The following is a 20959-nucleotide window of genomic DNA, read 5'->3' as shown; positions in this document are numbered from 1 at the left end:
ATGAACCAACAAATCACAAACTACTTTTGCTAAGAACTTACTAATACAATACCATGAACTCTTACAATGGATCCAAGCATGAGAAAAGGGCATGAACCAAGGGTAGGGAAAATTGTGGAAAGAAGGAAGAAAGACACATCGTAAGGACCACATCATAATCAAACATTGTTCTTTGCCACATGCATAAAAGACACTAACAATAATAAAGAGTCACTATTTTAGTTGTCGAAAGGACCAAGTTTTTTTTGTCGTATTTGTGTGTTTGTTTTAAAAACAAGATGATAATTTCGCCCTTGCTATCTCCTCTAGTTCATTTGTAGTTATATGGCAAGATAAATAAACCCCATAAAGTGTCGTAAAACTAGATGACGTAACTATACCTTATATTGGGACAACATCCCCATCCAACATAGTTGCGAAAATTTGTTGCAAGGACATGTTCTAGGGAGGCCTTTCTCTTGGTTTTCATCAACAAATAAAACTCCTTGTTTCCATAGTGGACCTTTGTCCAAAATACATACATACATACATCCATAAACGTATGCATACATACATACTTCCTAGCGAGAATCTGAAAACCACAACCAATCGTCGATCAACAATACTATCAGAAAATTTACATTTTGTTTACGTCATTCGCGACTGCCATATCTCTGTTCACTCAATTTCGATTCCCATCCACCACAACATTTGAAATTGCACAATATTGACATACAACAGTAGAATATTTCCATTCCGTGGGTGAATGACCGAAAAGGTATAGCAAAGCACATTATGATGTCCTCAGTATTGATGCTTCGAGTCCACTTCTTATTTGGTAGAGTTCTCATAAACCAAAGTTGTGTTGGACAAACTCAAGACAATGTCCAACATATTCCCACGACTGAATAGGTGTAAATTGTTTTAAGTGGCTAACATGGTGTTGACCACTTAACACAAAACTCTACACAAGTCTCTCAACTCTTAAGAAGGTGAAGGAGAAATGAGAAGTTCAAAAAGTTTTTCTTTCATCGATTTTTGACATTATGTGGACATGAGTTCCTTTCCAAATTTCTACCTGTTCACTGTCCCTAAAGCTACATGAAGAAAACATGATGCACATGCCAATTCTAGCAAACATCAATAAAAAAAATCAAAAGAGGAAGAAAAGCCAATGTGAATGAATGCATGCTCACATGTGCATAAGGATATGGAATAATGTGCATACATTTCCATTTAGATCGATTTTTGACATTAGGTGGACATGAGTTCCTTTACAAATTTCTACCTGTTCACTGTCCCTAAAGCTACATGAAGAAAACATGATGCACATGCCAATTCTAGCAAACATCAGTAAAAAAAATCAAAAGAGGAAGAAAAGCCAATGTGAATGAATGCATGCTCACATGTGCATAAGGATATGGAATAATGTGCATACATTTCCATTTAGATCGATTTTTGACATTAGGTGGACATGAGTTCCTTTACAAATTTCTACCTGTTCACTGTCCCTAAAGCTACATGAAGAAAACATGATGCACATGCCAATTCTAGCAAACATCAGTAAAAAAAATCAAAAGAGGAAGAAAAGCCAATGTGAATGAATGCATGCTCACATGTGCATAAGGATATGGAATAATGTGCATACATTTCCATTTAGATCGATTTTTGACATTAGGTGGACATGAGTTCCTTTACAAATTTCTACCTGTTCACTGTCCCTAAAGCTACATGAAGAAAACATGATGCACATGCCAATTCTAGCAAACATCAGTAAAAAAATCAAAAGAGGAAGAAAAGCCAATGTGAATGAATGCATGCTCACATGTGCATAAGGATATGGAATAATGTGCATACATTTCCATTTAGATCGATTTTTGACATTAGGTGGACATGAGTTCCTTTACAAATTTCTACCTGTTCACTGTCCCTAAAAGCTACATGAAGAAAACATGATACACATGCCAATTCTAGCAAACATCAGTAAAAAAAATCAAAAGAGGAAGAAAAGCCAATGTGAATGAATGCATGCTCACATGTGCATAAGGATATGGAATAATGTGCATACATTTCCATTTAGATGAATGCAAACTGACCAAATGGTTCACCTATTCCTTTATATATATACTTGTACAATACTATACAGAAGGCAATATACTTGTACAATACTATGCAAAAGGCAAAATCATTAACGTGCGTACACCACATCATGGTTTCTATACATTGATATGTATACTTGTACACAATACTATGCCGAAGGCAACATCTTTTCTGTGTATACACCATATCATTTCTGTGAGCTAGTGGATCCAGGATGCTACCTGCACATCAATGTGAGATAAACGGTTATCAACTTTCATCCTTTCCAGAAATATGATATCTAGAAGGGCACATAGAAACTCGAATTTGGAAAGGTGTGCCTCACCTGATTTGAGGATTGAAGCTTTCATGTCTTGTACACAAAGGGTAACATCTTTAATGTGCATACACCATATCATTTCCACGAGCTGGTCGATCCGGGATGCTACCTGCATTTCAATGTGCGGTAAAAGGTTATCAAATTTCATCCTTTCTGGAAATGTGATATCTAAAAGGGCACAAAGGAACCAAATTTGGAAATATGTGCCTCACCTGGTTTAAATTTTGAGGCTTCATGTCTGGCTAATTCAGGTGGTACAGGACTATTACTTTGGATTAGCATCTGTAAATATCAAACATGTAAATCTCTCTTTTATTCTTTGTTTTCTCTTTTTTCTGTCTTTTACTTGTATTGAAATACAGCACTACAAAGACATTTACAATCCATCAGCACAAAGCAAGGATTATAAATGTCACACTGAGGCGAAGGATATGCACGCCATTGATTTTGATTCAACAAGCTAGGCGCAGAATAACTCAAGCAGTGAGTGACACCAAGTAGGACATCATAAGGACTCCATAAGATTTTAACGTCCTCTAGTAAATCAAGCAGGATCTGCACTGAGACATCTTTACTCGCAACTTTAATCTAACAGTTACCGCATGCCAGAAGATAGTTTTTGAAGATATTGTTTACAAACAAGAGGGTAAAATTTCCTCATGCCAGGACAACTCAAGCTGTGAATGGTATCGATTAGCAATCTACAAGTTTCCAACTTCCTCTAGTACGTCAAGCAGGCTCTGCATTCAGACTTCTTTACCTTTAACATTCATCTACCAGTTATACCACACAGAAGATAGTTTTTTTAAGATTATGGTTTATTATATTACAGGCGTAAATCGTCACAAGGGAACATAATTTCAAGTTAGAATCGAACTCATGACCAAAGACTTCACATGGCTCATCTTCATGAATTTCTGCTACGCCCATGTAGTAAAGGAAGAGGTCATGCTTAGAGACATAGTTAGATGGGTTTAAGGAAAACCCTAGCAAGAGAACTAGCTGAGAGTACATGAGGCTATAATGGCACAGGTAGGTGGTATGAGAAACATCTTATAATGCTCCTGAACATAAAGCTAACTACGTGTTTATGTGGAGAGTATTCACGAGACTAAGAGACCATAAACAAATATTGGTATGCAGCTAAACAGGTACAAAACACAGTCATGTTTCCCACATAAATTGTGTTATAAAGACGAAGTTTCTACATTACTGATATTTGGAATTAGATGCAAAGAGCAAATTTTCACAAGTTTCCAACTTCCTCTAGTACGTCAAGCAGGCTCTGCATTCAGACTTCTTTACCTTTAACATTCATCTACCAGTTATACCACACAGAAGATAGTTTTTTTAAGATTATGGTTTATTATATTACAGGCGTAAATCGTCACAAGGGAACATAATTTCAAGTTAGAATCGAACTCATGACCAAAGACTTCACATGGCTCATCTTCATGAATTTCTGCTACGCCCATGTAGTAAAGGAAGAGGTCATGCTTAGAGACATAGTTAGATGGGTTTAAGGAAAACCCTAGCAAGAGAACTAGCTGAGAGTACATGAGGCTATAATGGCACAGGTAGGTGGTATGAGAAACATCTTATAATGCTCCTGAACATAAAGCTAACTACGTGTTTATGTGGAGAGTATTCACGAGACTAAGAGACCATAAACAAATATTGGTATGCAGCTAAACAGGTACAAAACACAGTCATGTTTCCCACATAAATTGTGTTATAAAGACGAAGTTTCTACATTACTGATATTTGGAATTAGATGCAAAGAGCAAATTTTCACAAGTTTCCAACTTCCTCTAGTACGTCAAGCAGGCTCTGCATTCAGACTTCTTTACCTTTAACATTCATCTACCAGTTATACCACACAGAAGATAGTTTTTTTAAGATTATGGTTTATTATATTACAGGCGTAAATCGTCACAAGGGAACATAATTTCAAGTTAGAGTCGAACTCATGACCAAAGACTTCACATGGCTCATCTTCATGAATTTCTGCTACGCCCATGTAGTAAAGGAAGAGGTCATGCTTAGAGACATAGTTAGATGGGTTTAAGGAAAACCCTAGCAAGAGAACTAGCTGAGAGTACATGAGGCTATAATGGCACAGGTAGGTGGTATGAGAAACATCTTATAATGCTCCTGAACATAAAGCTAACTACGTGTTTATGTGGAGAGTATTCACGAGACTAAGAGACCATAAACAAATATTGGTATGCAGCTAAACAGGTACAAAACACAGTCATGTTTCCCACATAAATTGTGTTATAAAGACGAAGTTTCTACATTACTGATATTTGGAATTAGATGCAAAGAGCAAATTTTCACAAGTTTCCAACTTCCTCTAGTACGTCAAGCAGGCTCTGCATTCAGACTTCTTTACCTTTAACATTCATCTACCAGTTATACCACACAGAAGATAGTTTTTTTAAGATTATGGTTTATTATATTACAGGCGTAAATCGTCACAAGGGAACATAATTTCAAGTTAGAATCGAACTCATGACCAAAGACTTCACATGGCTCATCTTCATGAATTTCTGCTACGCCCATGTAGTAAAGGAAGAGGTCATGCTTAGAGACATAGTTAGATGGGTTTAAGGAAAACCCTAGCAAGAGAACTAGCTGAGAGTACATGAGGCTATAATGGCACAGGTAGGTGGTATGAGAAACATCTTATAATGCTCCTGAACATAAAGCTAACTACGTGTTTATGTGGAGAGTATTCACGAGACTAAGAGACCATAAACAAATATTGGTATGCAGCTAAACAGGTACAAAACACAGTCATGTTTCCCACATAAATTGTGTTATAAAGACGAAGTTTCTACATTACTGATATTTGGAATTAGATGCAAAGAGCAAATTTTCACAAGTTTCCAACTTCCTCTAGTACGTCAAGCAGGCTCTGCATTCAGACTTCTTTACCTTTAACATTCATCTACCAGTTATACCACACAGAAGATAGTTTTTTTAAGATTATGGTTTATTATATTACAGGCGTAAATCGTCACAAGGGAACATAATTTCAAGTTAGAATCGAACTCATGACCAAAGACTTCACATGGCTCATCTTCATGAATTTCTGCTACGCCCATGTAGTAAAGGAAGAGGTCATGCTTAGAGACATAGTTAGATGGGTTTAAGGAAAACCCTAGCAAGAGAACTAGCTGAGAGTACATGAGGCTATAATGGCACAGGTAGGTGGTATGAGAAACATCTTATAATGCTCCTGAACATAAAGCTAACTACGTGTTTATGTGGAGAGTATTCACGAGACTAAGAGACCATAAACAAATATTGGTATGCAGCTAAACAGGTACAAAACACAGTCATGTTTCCCACATAAATTGTGTTATAAAGACGAAGTTTCTACATTACTGATATTTGGAATTAGATGCAAAGAGCAAATTTTCACAGCTTCAACTAATGCTTCACTGGGCATTGATACACAAATATCAGTAATATTTACCAATATTTATGAGAACAGGTTCAGAAGATTAGAACATACTTGTTTTAAATCATAAAAGACATCTGAGTCGTGAAGTGTCAAGAAAGTTGTTGCAATTCCAGTCTTTCCAGCGCAACCAGTTCGACCTAAAATACACCCCCGTTGTCATATTTGTTGTTATATGTAGAGCAAGTCATAAATTGTTATCAACCAAAATAACAATGAGCTTTAAAACATGCCACATACCTATCCGATGGGTGTACATCTCGATATTAGAAGGCATGTCAAATTTGATCACATGTGCAACATCCTATTAAAACCAAAGGAAAAATGTTGTTATCCACCATTGTTTTTGTTATCAAATGAGAACAGTTGAAGAGACAAAGGCAACATAATAAGATTGCTAAGGCGATATAGGTTGCTACTGATCAAGTAGGAATATTAAGGAGTTGAATGTATTCAAAATGCATCTCAATGCATATGCCAAGCTCAAGGATACATGGAAACGAGAATATAATTAATTCATTTATAGATATATAATTGCACCTCACAGAAAAGCCTTTATGGGTACACAAGAAAGGTTATTTGTGGGGTTCAATCCTCTCATTATCATCTAAAATAGGAAGTAACTTACTGGAATATCTATTTCACTGAACCAAAATAGATTTGCATTGGATGATTATGCCAAATAAACAATTGGTCCATAAACTTTAGGTAAAACTTCATTACAGAAAAATGTATATTTAAAGATTAATCCAATTTCTGTAACTTGATTTGTGTACGCTGCCAATCCCAAACTGGATTAAAAATAGATTATGACTTTGTGAATGATTGATCTATGGGTAAATGAGACACGTACCACAACTGGATTCCTTAAATACTTCCGTGCCAAACGCTCCACAGCAGGAGGCATGGTTCCACTAAACATGTACGTTGTTCGATATATTTTTCTTTCATCAAGCTTCTGCAACGAAGAATGCTTTGTTAGAATAGTTCCTTATTACTTTCATTTAAGGCAATTATAAATACACACATCATCCTCATTTTCAGGTTTTAGATTGCTGGAGGGCATTGCTTCAAGAACACCAACAACCTGTTCATTAGAGGTCACATCCCAAAAAGAGATGAAAGATTTATTAAAATCGTTTAATATGGGCAAAATGGCCTATAAGACCAAACAAGAGATTACATCTTAAAACGTTAGTCTCATCTTTGTGAACTGTAAACCAAAAGAAATGTAGCTAGATAAAAAGTAAATAAAAGCAAAAATGACCAAAGAATCCTGTCATCTATAACTATAAGATTCTCAAGTCAGATCGATTGTAATTTGTGTCTTTGACAGATTTCCCAAAGAACAAAAATGATGATATTTTAACATCTTTTAAGAGGCCAAAATGGTCGATAAGATTAACAAAAGAGTACATCTTAAAATGTTCCCTTGTCTTTGGGAACAACAAACCAAAATAAATGTCAATAGAAAAGTAAATAAAAATAGAGGAGACTAAAGAAACTTCTTATAGATCCACTAAGATAGCAAGGAGACCCACACTCAAGTACTTTACAGGCGTATGTAAATTACGTGCATGGTAGGTTGTAAAACAAGGCTAAGATCTTCATAGAATTATTTACCTGTAGCTCAAATCCCATGTCAATCATCCGATCTGCTTCATCAAGGACGACATAATTGCATTGATTAAAAACCGCATATCTGCCGAAAGGTATTCATCAACTGTTATTTTCCTAATCAAATTATTTTAATTCGAAAATATGACCTAAACTCATAGTGAGATTAATCAAAAGTTCATCCAAACCTTACCTTCTTTCCAAACAATCAAGCAACCGTCCTGGAGTAGCTATGACAATCTCACATCCCTGGATAACATAAAATCATTATATAGAAACAATTAAAATGCAAACATCTATTTAAAATTTGGTATATCCAACCCATAGAAGTATTACCTAACGAAGTTTGAACCCTTGTTCTTCAATTGATTTACTTCCAACTACAGAGACAACACACGTATACCCTATTACAAGCTTTCAACAAGTCAGTACAAGAGTTTCAGGTCAAGGAAGAAAGAAAGAAAGAAAGAAAGATATATTAACGTCTTTCAAGAGGCCAAGATTGCCTATAAGACCAAACAAGCGATTACATCTTAAGTGTTGTCTCTCATCTTTGAGAACAACAAATCAAAATAAAATAAAAATTACTAAGTAAACATAAAAGTAAATAGGCTAAAAAGAGACTAAGGAATCTGGTTTTCGGCACATGTGAGATTCTCAAGTTATATATATTATAACTTTTTCTTCGAAAGACCTCTAGCATAGGTCGATCCAGAATGGAGAGGCCTCTGAAGCGAGGGTGCAGGAGATAGTGGCCATTATCTGTCGATCACAAGGGTGCTGAGGTTGAGGTGGAGGTCCATTGGGCCAGGGCCTACATGCACTACAAATGGATATTGCCCGATCTATTGTAAACTCTTTGTTATGTGTAAACTCTTTGTTATGTCCTGGTTAGGAGCGTATTTGTGTATACCATGATTGATTTGTAGCATTAGTAGGAGTTATGGGGCTAAAGAAAGTTGTGATTATTCTTTGTGGATGAGCTTGTGTGGCTGTACTATTGTCCTTCAGCAAGTTTTCCTTATGTCTCTTGAGTTCTATCAAGAAAAGTTCTAGGCACTGTTGGTCCTCATATTCCATTACCTTGCATAGTGGGCCAAAGCCTTGTTTAATGAGGCAGTGGTATCTACCTCTGATTTAGGAAGTAGGATTGCGTAATAACTTACATATGTCACCTTTTGTATCAACAGAGATTATTTCGCCGGTAAAGCATTGTCTGAATTATTCTCTAGAGATGACGGGAACCTCCAATATGTGCCATGAAATATTTTGCTTTTGGAGGTCATTTCGGCAGGTACTGTACGCTTGTAACTGAATTTTATCTTCATGTTCGCTAACCTCTCAAACGGTCTGGTTCTCTTGTTCATGTTTATGTTATTGAGCTCCCATTCTAGAGTAGGAAAGAGATAGGGAGGAGAGAGCTATATGAATACCAGCATTCACAATAGGTTACATCAACATGACACAAACCTGTTGTGCACCATGATCGATATACATAGTATCGTTGAAAAGATCAAGTATATGAATCTATAAAATCTGAACTCAACGTGTACTATGCAACATATTATAATGAAGTTATATGACATGAAATTACACTGCGCACTCACAACTCATGGAGATAAGTGAAAATGCTTTACAGGCCAGACGTTCCAGATCAACAGAGATGGGATATAGCATGGCATCACAAAGGATGAAGATTTTAAAAAGGGTATGTTTTAAGATTGAATGCTAGTGGCAGTGAAAGGGATAAAATAAAAAGCGGTTATCCCTCCCTAGGTTTAGGGTACTTAGTTGACACATTCTAGCACGACTTGTGACATCTTCAGAAATATGGAAAGGATGTGCACATATAGGATTTTGGACTAATCACCCATCGAGGTCAGATGCATAGCCAGCAACCTATGTCATGTACTTTTTAACACGTCATCCCACAGGTGTAGAGGCAATAACATTACCAATGACAGAAAGGATATCAAAATGAAATACAAGATCAATCGTCAATGGTAATAAGGAGAAAAAATTGTTCACGGGATACTATTATCAGATAAATCCATTTCATGTGTTGATTAGCAAATGAAACTCTATGTTACAACAGGAATTGTATAGACCAAATCTTAATGCTTAAAGTAAGAATCAAATACCAAATAGTGTGCAAATTTTACTGTTTCTTCTTCAATCTGTTGAGCCAACTCCCTTGTTGGCACCAGAACAACTGCATATGGTCCTGTCAAAAGAGAAAAGCAATTTGTTTAAAACATCACTTATATCTCATAATTGACAAAAAAGGGTAATATTCACCTTCTGCTTCATTCTCTTCAGTCATCGGTGGCAATCTTGATATGTACGTCAACATTGGCAAAACGAAAGCAGCTGTTTTACCAGATCCTGTATAAAATAAAGAAAAATTTAGCATTCCCATCCCACGCATTCATATCATCAATTATTGATACTAAAAATGCTCCGATCTAATTAAAGAAAGCATTTTGACCTGTCTCTGCAATTCCAATTACATCTTGTTGCTGAAGTCCTATTGGTATTGCAGCCATTTGGATAGGGGAAGGTTTTTTGTAGCCAGCTTTATACACTGCTTTTAACAATTCGGAGCTCAAGCTACCCTCTTCCCAATTTCGCATTGGCCTTGGGATTCTGGAACCCTCAGCGAAGTTAAAAACAGACAAAATTATACTTACGTACAGAATAAAACTTAGAAGTGCATAATCAACCTCACATAAAGAGATTATATTCACAAAGGAAGTTACAGTGGTTATGGTTCATAAATATTTGGAACAAATATTATTGTCACTAATAAATCAGATTACAATAAACAGGTAGATAATAAGACAAGTTACAAATTCAACCACACATAGACGTATATTGACAAAACCGTTTGTATCAATATCTTATACCTTATACGAGATATTGAAATCCTCCCTAAAAATCCTCCAATCTCTATCTGTCATCTCCTGGAGCTGTAATTAGAATTTAGCATTTATAGCTATCTTTCGAAATGGCACCATTTGTAAGAACATATAATCAAAGTATCAAGAGTATGCCTTTTTGTCAGACCAATGACGATCTACTCGCATGTCAAAAGTGTCGTATACATTAGCCGCAGCATCCTTCTGTTTTTGGGCCTGTGCTTCCTCTGGTTTCTCCTCCACTCTATCCCTTTCCTAAAATAACAGAAAGTTATGAAACCTACGCCCACAACAAAAGGGTAAAAAACACAACCTACAATGTGAGATTTCATCTTGCTTGGTTTTGAGAGTTTTACCCGTATCTGAGCTCGCAAATCCTTCTCGTTCTTTGCAGCCAACTGTAAATGAAACGACGAGGATATTAATGGATTTTCAACTGCACACACATGTATATTGATATACGTATGTATGAATATGCAAAAATTTGGTCATGCATTTTCATGAGCTCAATTTAAGAAGTTGAAAGCAGAAAATTTATTGCTCCCAACAAAATCACGGAGTGAGCTATTACAACACAAAAGTAGGAGACCAATTGACTGTTCATACAAGAGACAGCAACAGGAAGTAAAGATTCGAGGACATGCGAAGAATTACGAGGAAAAATGAGAGAAAGAAAGAATGCGTGGGAAGCCTCGCATGTGAAAATTTTCAGAAGGCAAAGCAGAGAGAAAACTCACGGAACCAGAAAATAATCGATGGAAGGAGAAGAAGAAGAGCTTAAAAGGCCCATGTAAAAGAAAAGGACCCCAATTCATCATGGATGTTGGTCTAATAAAGAACCATCCATCTCCTCCTTCCTTCCCTTTGTTGGCTTCACACTTCTCCGAGGCCACGAGATTTGATCGGATTTACGATCACAAAAGAAACGCGTCGACCAGTAGTTTGTTGTCACTCGAGGCCCACCCTTTTGATGACATATTCTCGAACAACTGCTAACTATCCAGGTTTTGGTTACCTTATTCCTTATCTTTTACAAATGTAGAGAGATTTCTTGGACATCTAATGCCTTATACATGTGTTAAATTATAATAGATTGCCCCCGCTACGATTTCACGTAGCCCGGTATTTTTTGTGCTAGCAACTTCATGAGGATCGAAGTGTTCACCATCAACACATTTTTCAAACCTACTACTCTCGCCGAATGAACACCAACCCAAATATGATCTTTCATGGGTTTGTGCATCTCTTGCAAGAGTGACATTTTGAGCTTCCACAACATGTAATTTGATTCCCTTTGCCACCTTTAGGAATTGTTACATTGTCCCGCTATTACTATATCCTCCTTCAGTACTCTTATAACAAACAAACATTAAACCCAGTTGTGTGATATCGTGTTAACTTGAGGAAATGTAGTGGAAACATGAGAATAGCTAGTACTAGTGTAGAAAATGAATTAGGGCATATATACAGAGGTGGCACTTGAACATGTACATTTGAGTAAGTAGATATAGACATCATCAAGAAAAGGAATGTGAACTAGCCATGGAGTATAGTCCTAGGTTCTCTCGTACCCAATAGGTTGCTACACCCAATGATTATTCCATGAACCCTATTCAATGCCCCTTTCTATTGTTGCCTACACGTGCAATTGTCATTGGCATTCGATTGCATGTAACATTATTATACTTGGATAAAACGAGAGCATAGATAGATAACTTCATTATATAGATAGTGGAGAAATAATGGTAAGCAATCAAAGCAATCAAATGGAAACAATATTACAAATGTCTTGTTTGGAGCCAAAGGACAACAATGACCCGAGAAAACACAATATCCTCTTACAAGATGAACAATAACTTACTAATACAATACCACAAACTCTTACGATGGATCCAATCACGAGAAAAGGGCACGAACCAAGGGTAGGACAAATTGTGGAAAGAAGGGAGAACAACTCATCGCCGTGAGAGGACCATATCATAATCGAACATTGTTCTTTGCCACATGCATAAAAAGACACCAACAACAATAAAGCGTCAATATTTCAAGTGTCGGGGAAGGACCGAGTTTATTATTATTATTTTCATACATATATGTATGTATGTTTGTTACCTCGCTATCTCCGCTTACTTCATTAGCAGCGATCCGGGATCCGGCGCAAGGTAAAAAACACCCCCCCGTCAAAGTGTGGTAATACTAGATGACATAACTCTACCTCATCTCAGGACAAACGTCCCCCATCCAACGTAGTTGCGAGAATTTGTGGGAAGGAGGACCAAGTTCTAGGGAGGCATTTTTCTTGGATTTGATGAGCAATAAAGCTCCCTCCGGTTTCCATGTTTCTATCGTGGAACTCTATCCATACATACGTACATACATACATACATACATACATACATACATACATACTGTACATACATACTGTACATACATGAAGCCGGAGAAGGAAACAGAAGAGAAGGGGGGGAGAAGAGCGAGCGAGCGAGAGAGAGAGATAACGCTGCATGGCATCATTTCTGTGATTCAAGTGCAGAAAATGAAGGAAAAAGACGGAAGCCGAAGTGAAATGTGTGGTGCTGGAGGTCGCCGAGCCCCGGCTCCCAACCTAATACGACAACTCCTGCACAAACAGCTTGCAGACATTAGTGCCCACGCCCACCTTCTCCTCCCATTCAACCCTTTCCTGCGCCTCAGAGATGAGATTGAGCGAAGGTGCGGCCAACGATCACCGGCACCAGCTCTCCCTGCTCCATGGCCGGTGATCGGCAAGCATTCTTGGTCGGCGGCTCCACCACACAGGCAAAGGTCGCCTACTCTACCCTGTTTTGCCAGCATATCATCCGCTTCTTCTGCCCACCATGTGTTTGACATCGCGTTGAGTCAGGAAGACGTGTCACGGACGCTGGAAGGAGTCCCCGTATACACGGTCAGCAATGCTGGGAATGAGTTTGTGCTCGTCTCTGATCCTGAAGGCTCGAAATCGCTTAGCCTGCTGTGCTTCAGGCAGCAAGACGCAGAGGCCCTCCTTTCACAGGTGCACTGCCCACAACTTTTCCCAAATGTCATTGTTTTTCATCAATTCATTTATTAATTGTGGCAGTTTTCATTGAGCAGGTTCGAGTTCGTGAACCAGTCTTAGGAAGGGAAGCCAGGGTTGTTACCGTTCCACTCGATAAGGTATCGCATGAGAAAATAAAAACTGTCTTTTTATATTGATTTAAATTACAATGCAGAATCCTAAAATATATTGGGATAGTAATAATCTTTATTACATTGAATCAAGTAATTAAATAAATTCAGGAGAATGATGAAAAGTTTTTATTTATTTAAAACGCATCATTACATGGTGTCTAGTTAAAGACATTAAGTAGAAAAATAAGAGTAACACCCTCTTTTCTCAAATACAAAATCCTAGTTTTGCAAGAAATTTCGGATTCATAGGCCAGTATTGATGATCCTTTCTACGGGATGGAATTAAAGATTCATTTGGAAGGCAAGTTTCATGGAGCTAGGTCCATGGCCAAGCAATATCTCAAGTGACTTTTCATGACTGCAATTTTGTGGTTCATTCTATTCCAAAAAATACAAAATATGTGTCCTCCATTAAATAAAAATTACTTAAAGGAACATATATGATATGGACATGAAACTTTATTTATGCATTTATGGGTAATTACATAGGTAACTAAACATTGCAGAGTTTGAGATGAAAAATTTCTGAAATTTCAGAAGCTCCTTAAATGTTTCGTGGAGTCTAAATCTGATTCTAATAGTTATTTTACTTTAGAAAAGAGCAGAGAGACACTGAAATGAGAGAAAGTTGAAGTTGTCTTAGAGAAGAGTTTGAGGTGAGAAAAACATTTCTATTTGCATTTACAAAATGTTTGAAGGTACAACAAAACATTTGTGGGCGTGAAATGTCCAGATTTGAGGTCATGCGTTTCAAGTTTGAACAATTTCATCCTTTGCACCCAAACACTTTTTTTAATACAATGTCTAAGGAATCAGGCTCTTATTATGCGATTTTTTTACAATGAGGTAACTAGCCAATCAACTCTATTAGTGATCGAGAAGCTGACACTGTTTTATAGATTAGTTTTGTGATTTCCTCAGAATTAGACCACATGGCAATTATGACGAACTGTTTGTACAGTTAAAGATAAACCATGCTAACAGAACGGGATTTCATGGCTTAAAAACGGACAGCCAGATTGGCGAGTTACAAGACACCCTTAAAAAGTGCTCTTCTGCACAGACTATTAAGCTTTTATAGAGGATATGTCGTTGTTGACGCACTGTACTGTTACTTGGCTTATTTTCCTATGCTCAAAGTTTGTTAGAAAACTTTCATCTACATCTTACTACTTAACATGATGTTTGCAGGTCTATAAGCTCACTGCAGAAGGCATTGCGTTTAGATTCCTCCCTGATCCAGCTCAAATCAAGAATGCTATTGAGGTAAATATTTGTAGTAGTTTTGGTCATTTTGGGTTCCTTTTACTGCGGTGGGTCCATTTAATTGTATATTGTGTCACGGAATTTAATAATATTTATGTGTGTTTCTTAAACAATGTTGGTGATGTTGTCTAGAAGATGTTATCCTTTTATACAAGGAGCGTTTTCACTCAATTTGGTGCAATTGTATGTTCATTATGATTGGGATATATTTAATGAAAGATGGATTTGTGAAGACTGGCACCTATGAAGAATATTTCCCTTTTATTAAAAATGCAATTGGTGTTATAATGTTGATGCATCTTGCATATGCTGTCCTCTATATGAGGACTCATGCTTGTGCACAGGCAGAAGAACTATTGGAAAACATTTCAATATTTTGCTGCTTCATTTCTATGCAAAGTTGACATTTAGTCATTTCTTCAACAGGCAAAAGTAAAGTCAGGAGACAAAGAAAAGACCTTTGATGGCGTTCCAATTTTTCAGGTCATGTCTCAACATTTTTTCATGAAATAAACTCGTTTGCATTGATCTGTAATGTACCAGCCTATTGTGATCTAAGGAATGTCACAACCTTATTTAATAACTATTTAATAACCCACGAGAATGTGCTATTTTTGTATTACACTATTTAAGAAATATTTTATTTATTTGAACTTGTCTCCATGAAACTCTTCAAATTGAGCAAGACAATACTGCATGACAAAGGGCCAATGGTCTATAGAATGGATGAACCAAGGGTGGTAGGCCTGACATCTGCATGTGGTTGGTGTCATAACCTCCAAGTAGTGGAGGATTGTAAGATTATATGATAATGTATCTTGATTGTTATAGAATTTGAGGATATTTAGCGCTGCAAAATCTTGAGAGGCCACATATTTCTTGCAATTAAAATTCGCCTATTACAATAGCAGCATTTTGCTATTTATTTTGGTTAATTTATGCTGATGTATTGTTTGAACCCACGCTACCAATTGCAGTGGGTGGTGAGAAAATTTAAAATTGTCAAGGTCACGATGTCTTGTATGATGCAGCATCATACAAGAAGTCGTGACCTTGACAATTTTAAATGCTTAAGAAATGCTTGATTTGGATAGAGATAGTATCACAATGATTCGTGATTGAAGATATTTCAACGTCTGACCGTGTCTAGTTGAAAATACCCAACAACTCCAAGTCTACGTGAATTGGAATACTTTTTAAGCAAGATTTCAGCTTGAAGGCCATAAAGAAGATTGGTAGTTTCTTATGAGCTATATCTTCCATTGGATAGAATTGTGCATATGGTTTTCTTTGTTTGTCACCTAAAAAATAAAATTGGGTGAGGTGGATGCAGTCTTTCCAATTGAGGAAAGTGTTTGGAAAGATGTTCTGGCTAGCCATGTTCCTCTTGAATCTGAATGTTTCAATTCAACAATGTGCACTATCATTTTCAACATGACGATTTGTTTTCATACTTTCCTGATGAGGACATCAATGCTATTTAAGGGAGGAAATATGTCATGTGCATGTCGTGGAGTAGGGAACCTAGCTTAGGAACATAGTCAAGATGAGTGTTTAGTATTTGGGCGGATAATTGTGGACATGTCCAGAGTTACCGAGCAATTGTGGAGGATGACCAGCTCTAGCTAGAGAGCTAGCTGAGGGCCCATGCTGGGATAACAGCACATCACCCTGCGGTGATGGGGTTGGGTGGTATAGAACCCAGTCTTGCTGTTGCTATACCTTGTCCTCGGATGTTTGCAATAGCGTGGGGGAGTCACCGGACTGTGCTATGGTCAGGAAGTTCTTCTGACTCACTTTTTTGTGGTCTTTGTTTCGGCATTGAAATATTTGCTAACAAAATAGAATGGACATATAAGCTCACTCTGAATATAGAAATCTACAAATTCAGTTAATATTTTATGAAAAGTATTGTATTATGTACGGAATTACGGGCTCGCAAAGTGCAACGTCACATAAACACTACTGGCAATATAACGTAATTAAAAAATGAATTTCTTGAGGCCTAAGAGGATAAAAAAACATCGAAGAAACTACAAAGAGCCAGTAGTGTTTGTAACCTAGTTTTGAATCTAGTAAAATTGTATGCAATGGTGAAAGGTTGAGTAAAAGAATACTATTTGTGATGATATGATGTTTCATATTTTTCTGTATAGTTATTTTCTTAAGAATGCATTGCAAATTGTTCATACAGAAGGAATGCACATGAACTCTGATATGGGATGATTTCTTCTTGTAAAGGAAAAAGTCTTGCAAACTACATGATTTATTACTGGATGTTGCAATAATTATATAATGATATTGGCATTTTCAATCTGATGGTATATAGTGAGATCAATCTAGTTTTCTTAACGAGAATGGGTTGGAGAGCAAGGCATGGCTCTTTCAGGTTCTCCAATCCTAGCATGAATGATAATTTGTATTAGAAATTGTAGTTCAGAACTTCACTGTTGCATCTTGAGCACCCAATTGCATGGGTTGTGTGCCATTCATTCTACATGCAACCATAATGATGATATCCTATCGAAAAGTGAGTGCGCTGGAAGGAAGTTTTATGATTTTAACGCATTAGAATCGAATGTCAAACACTTTTTCTTGGTCATAAATTCTAGTTAACAAACATACTAAAATAGGAAGCTCCAATGGAACTGTCTCCTGCAACAAATCTTTTTACATGTAAGCTGAGGGGTTTCTAATCGTTGTTGGCAGTCCGAAAATCTGATTTTGCGGAGCAATGATCGGAGATATATTCCAATCTTTTTCCGGAAGGTTTGTGATGTTCGTCATTTATGTTTCAGCCAATTAATCACCATAACCATCGGTTTTTAGCGTGATATAAACTTATAATGATTTCTTTCATGATGGATGTTTTTGAATTTTACAGGAGGATCTTGAAAAGGCATTATCGAAGGCATCCAAAGATATGCAGAGATCTAATCCCTCTCTTCGGGCAAGCATGAATATTCAGGTATGGGTAGTCTGAAATTACATGATTTTAGAATATGATATTATACCAAGGACCTTTTTTGCTACGATTTTAGATTTCTTGGAGATAGGCTACTAGGTTCTACCCTTAAGGCAAGGTCCTGATCTCACCATCTATTTGAGGCCTGAAATACACCCAATTGGGCTTTGGAAACGAACTAATTGTCACGAGTTAAACAAAGGTTTATTACAACCCAGAAATATACACTTCAATCGCCACACTAACAACTCGAGTGCAGAAAATACCCAGTAATCACCACTTCACATCTGCTATATCCCTCACTAATTGGGACTAGTTTATAGATTTTCACTTCTCCAACACTATGATTTGTGTGTGATACATCCAGGCTAGATGGTTTTGATACCGATTTAGAGGTTTATGTCTGGCTTCAACCCACATTCTACAGTGAACCAACAAGGAAAACTTACACCTGCACCAACACGTGTTAAATATGAGGTTGTAACATCACACCTTTCTAAATGTTGGCTTGCCACTGACCACCCAAGTCTCATTTCACAATCAGAGAATGACATGTATAATATATGTCTGGACGTGTCATCATCTGTCTCTTGTTTCCTGCACTTTCTTGGTGCCTAGTCAATATCATATATATTATTTATGCTGCTGTCTTTACCTTAACACATTTCATTCTATGATGCTTTTTCCTTGCTAGTGCAGTTAATGAATTGAACAATATAATGACAATAAAAATGTCCTGATAGGATATTGTATGGGATATTTAACTTTTTTGAACCACAATTTGTTTAACTGACAGCAACTGCTTTTTGTCTAGGTTGGAAGTTTTGAAGATGTACTGAAGAAGCTAGAGGTTAGAGCTTTTTTATTGGCATTCTTATGATACATATTATGATAATATGAAAGTCAATGTGACGGATAAATTGGTGTTTGGTTGCAGCTTAATGATGAAAGTTCTGGTTGGGGTGATTTCATATTTGTACCACCTGGCAAAGATGCAGTGCAGCACATAGGAAAGGCATTGGGTTGACTGGGAAGTTTATGCACTCATGGTTAAACATGCATTCTTTCAGCTATGATCGGAAGATACTCCCTTTTAGGATTCCGTCTGCTGCTGGATTAGTAGGGGCTAATGGCACATGGAGCACATGTTAAGCTTAGTTTGCACTCGGAATTTGCATGTAAGGTAAAGAGGAAATCAATTTTTCTGCAGTTTTTGTAGTTCTAGTGCTTTTTTATTTTTCAATTCTAGTTGCAAATAAAACTGTTTTACTGCAATGCAATGCCATGCCATGTACGTGTATGTGCCTTTAATTAATGTGCAGTGTTTCTGTTTGATGATGATAACTCTACCTAACATTTTCTGTAGGTATATTTCATACAAATGTAAAAAAACACTTGTTGGGTATGTGCTATTTTCAGTTTCGAAACATGCTTATATTCTCATTTTAGACACTTGTTTAATGTAGTATATCAAATTATAAACTTTCACAAGACTGCTATTCTTGTAGTAGAGGATTGTTTTGCATGCATGTTTGGTCCAAATTTGGTATGGATTCTTTCTCATGGAGTAAAGAATGGCCAACAAATGTCACAGTTAGCTAGCTTGTGATGAACACTAACTTTATGAAAGGACATATGAATTCTCTATAAGTTGAGGGGTAATGCCCTTTGTTGTAAGCAAAGTTATAAGAAATTGCTCTTTAAAATAGGTGAATTTGGTATTGATATCCATGAAGACTCGTGGTGATTAGAATTCGAATGTCGAATGGTTTTGATTGAAGTTTTCATATTGTTTGAGTTGGAACCTTAATTTTTTGAATGGGTGGATATTGATGATATTTTTGTAAATCTTCAATTATTCATATAAATATCCACAAAACCTTTGAGGATGGTATAATCTTACTATTTTGTCTTTTGAAAATGTAAATCTCAATGAATATTCGTTATGGTAATAATTATATATATCTACATTGAGATTATCTTTCGTTGGTGATATATCTCAACCACTTGTATGTGTTAATCTCCATCCAAGAGTAGAGATGTAGGACTATTGCAATAAGCTAAATGACTCCATGAAGGTAACCAAACATATTATGTTGTCTCATGACTTGAGAAATACTTGTTTGTGTTAGAATGCTCCTTCGTATGTTATCCCACCCCATGCTATCTCCCACAATGTTCCTACAAATGCATGCATTGGATTCATACTATGTATAGTAAATATGTACATGTAGTTATTCGGTCCATACCTATAGGCTATAGTAAAAAATGTACAGATATATTAAATATACACACATAATTGTTCAAACTTTTGATTAATGCTCATGGGATAGATATTCTAAAGTGAATGAAGCCTTTGATGTTTTTTTGTAAACCTTGCAATGATCCTCCATGTACAATTCAGTCTCTAGCTAGCAAATGACATGTTACATTGATTGTCTTGCTTGGATCGATTTTTTTGTCCACTATTTGACTTTTTCCATTGAGAAGAGGTAAAAATCTAGGCAAAGCAATGCTAATAAATTTTGAGTTGTAAAAGAAGAATAAAGATAACACTTGTGGAAAAGAGACGTGAAAGAAATGGGTATTGATATAGAGAAAGTGAGGCCATATGAAAGTAGCTTGGTTGGTAAAAGTCATATGTTTGACCCCCCACATTCCATATTTGCACCTAGTAACTTAAGAAGAGTATACATGGTATCATAGAGAGGTGTGAAATTTGAGCCTTATACGTGAGGCCTAGATAAGTAGTCTTAAGGATTTACTGCTAGAGTAAGCTAGTTACGATAAAATGAGAAAGACGGGGACAAAGAAAACAAAAGCCAGCCAAGTGGGATCAAAGCTAAACTCGGATTGCGCTACACTTCAAAAAGTGCTCACTCATACTACATGAGAAGTGTTGCCATGTGCAGACAAAGATCGGGTAGATAACTCTATAATTTGTTGGCCCGCCCTAGTGGATGGGCACCCAAGTCTACTTCTTGTCACAATGGGCAGCTAAGACAGTCACAATGGATCGATCCCACCGTCGGACAGAAGAGCTCCCCTCTTCTCTTACAAGAGTCTTTTGGAGAGAAACAGAGACCTCAGACACACACACATACGTACACAGACACAGACACAGACACAGAGAG

At 36.8% G+C, this 20959-nt stretch overlaps 1 protein-coding gene and 1 pseudogene across 2 annotated transcripts; one reads left to right on the top strand and one right to left on the bottom strand.

Moving 5' to 3' along the window:
- Positions 1-1984: 1984 nt before the first annotated feature.
- On the bottom strand, positions 1985-11220 carry LOC147870187 (DEAD-box ATP-dependent RNA helicase 21-like; annotated as a pseudogene). The gene is made up of 17 exons (XR_015530758.1): positions 11140-11220; positions 10759-10800; positions 10538-10657; positions 10391-10453; positions 9973-10138; positions 9783-9869; positions 9626-9708; positions 7821-7898; positions 7678-7733; positions 7491-7569; positions 6895-6954; positions 6721-6825; positions 6108-6171; positions 5922-6007; positions 2611-2680; positions 2405-2507; positions 1985-2300 (listed from the first exon to the last, which is right to left on the bottom strand). The product of XR_015530758.1 is annotated as a DEAD-box ATP-dependent RNA helicase 21-like (transcript).
- Positions 11221-12863: 1643 nt separating this feature from the next.
- On the top strand, positions 12864-19275 carry LOC147870186 (protein TIC 22, chloroplastic-like). The gene is made up of 8 exons (XM_087337756.1): positions 12864-13436; positions 13517-13579; positions 14786-14860; positions 15287-15343; positions 17570-17629; positions 17745-17828; positions 18640-18675; positions 18763-19275. The coding sequence occupies exons 1-8, from the start codon at positions 12939-12941 to the stop codon at positions 18850-18852; spliced, it is 963 nt and encodes a 320-aa protein (XP_087193882.1). The 5' UTR covers positions 12864-12938; the 3' UTR covers positions 18853-19275.
- Positions 19276-20959: the final 1684 nt, after the last annotated feature.

This window comes from Azolla caroliniana, unplaced genomic scaffold (assembly GCF_043228905.1).
Source record: "Azolla caroliniana isolate FFs.n. ecotype wild unplaced genomic scaffold, voAzoCaro1.0.p SCAF_1, whole genome shotgun sequence".
Taxonomy (NCBI): Eukaryota; Viridiplantae; Streptophyta; class Polypodiopsida; order Salviniales; family Salviniaceae; genus Azolla; species Azolla caroliniana.
Note: the sequence above shows the minus strand (reverse complement) of the source record. Positions and strands in the feature narration are given on the sequence as shown.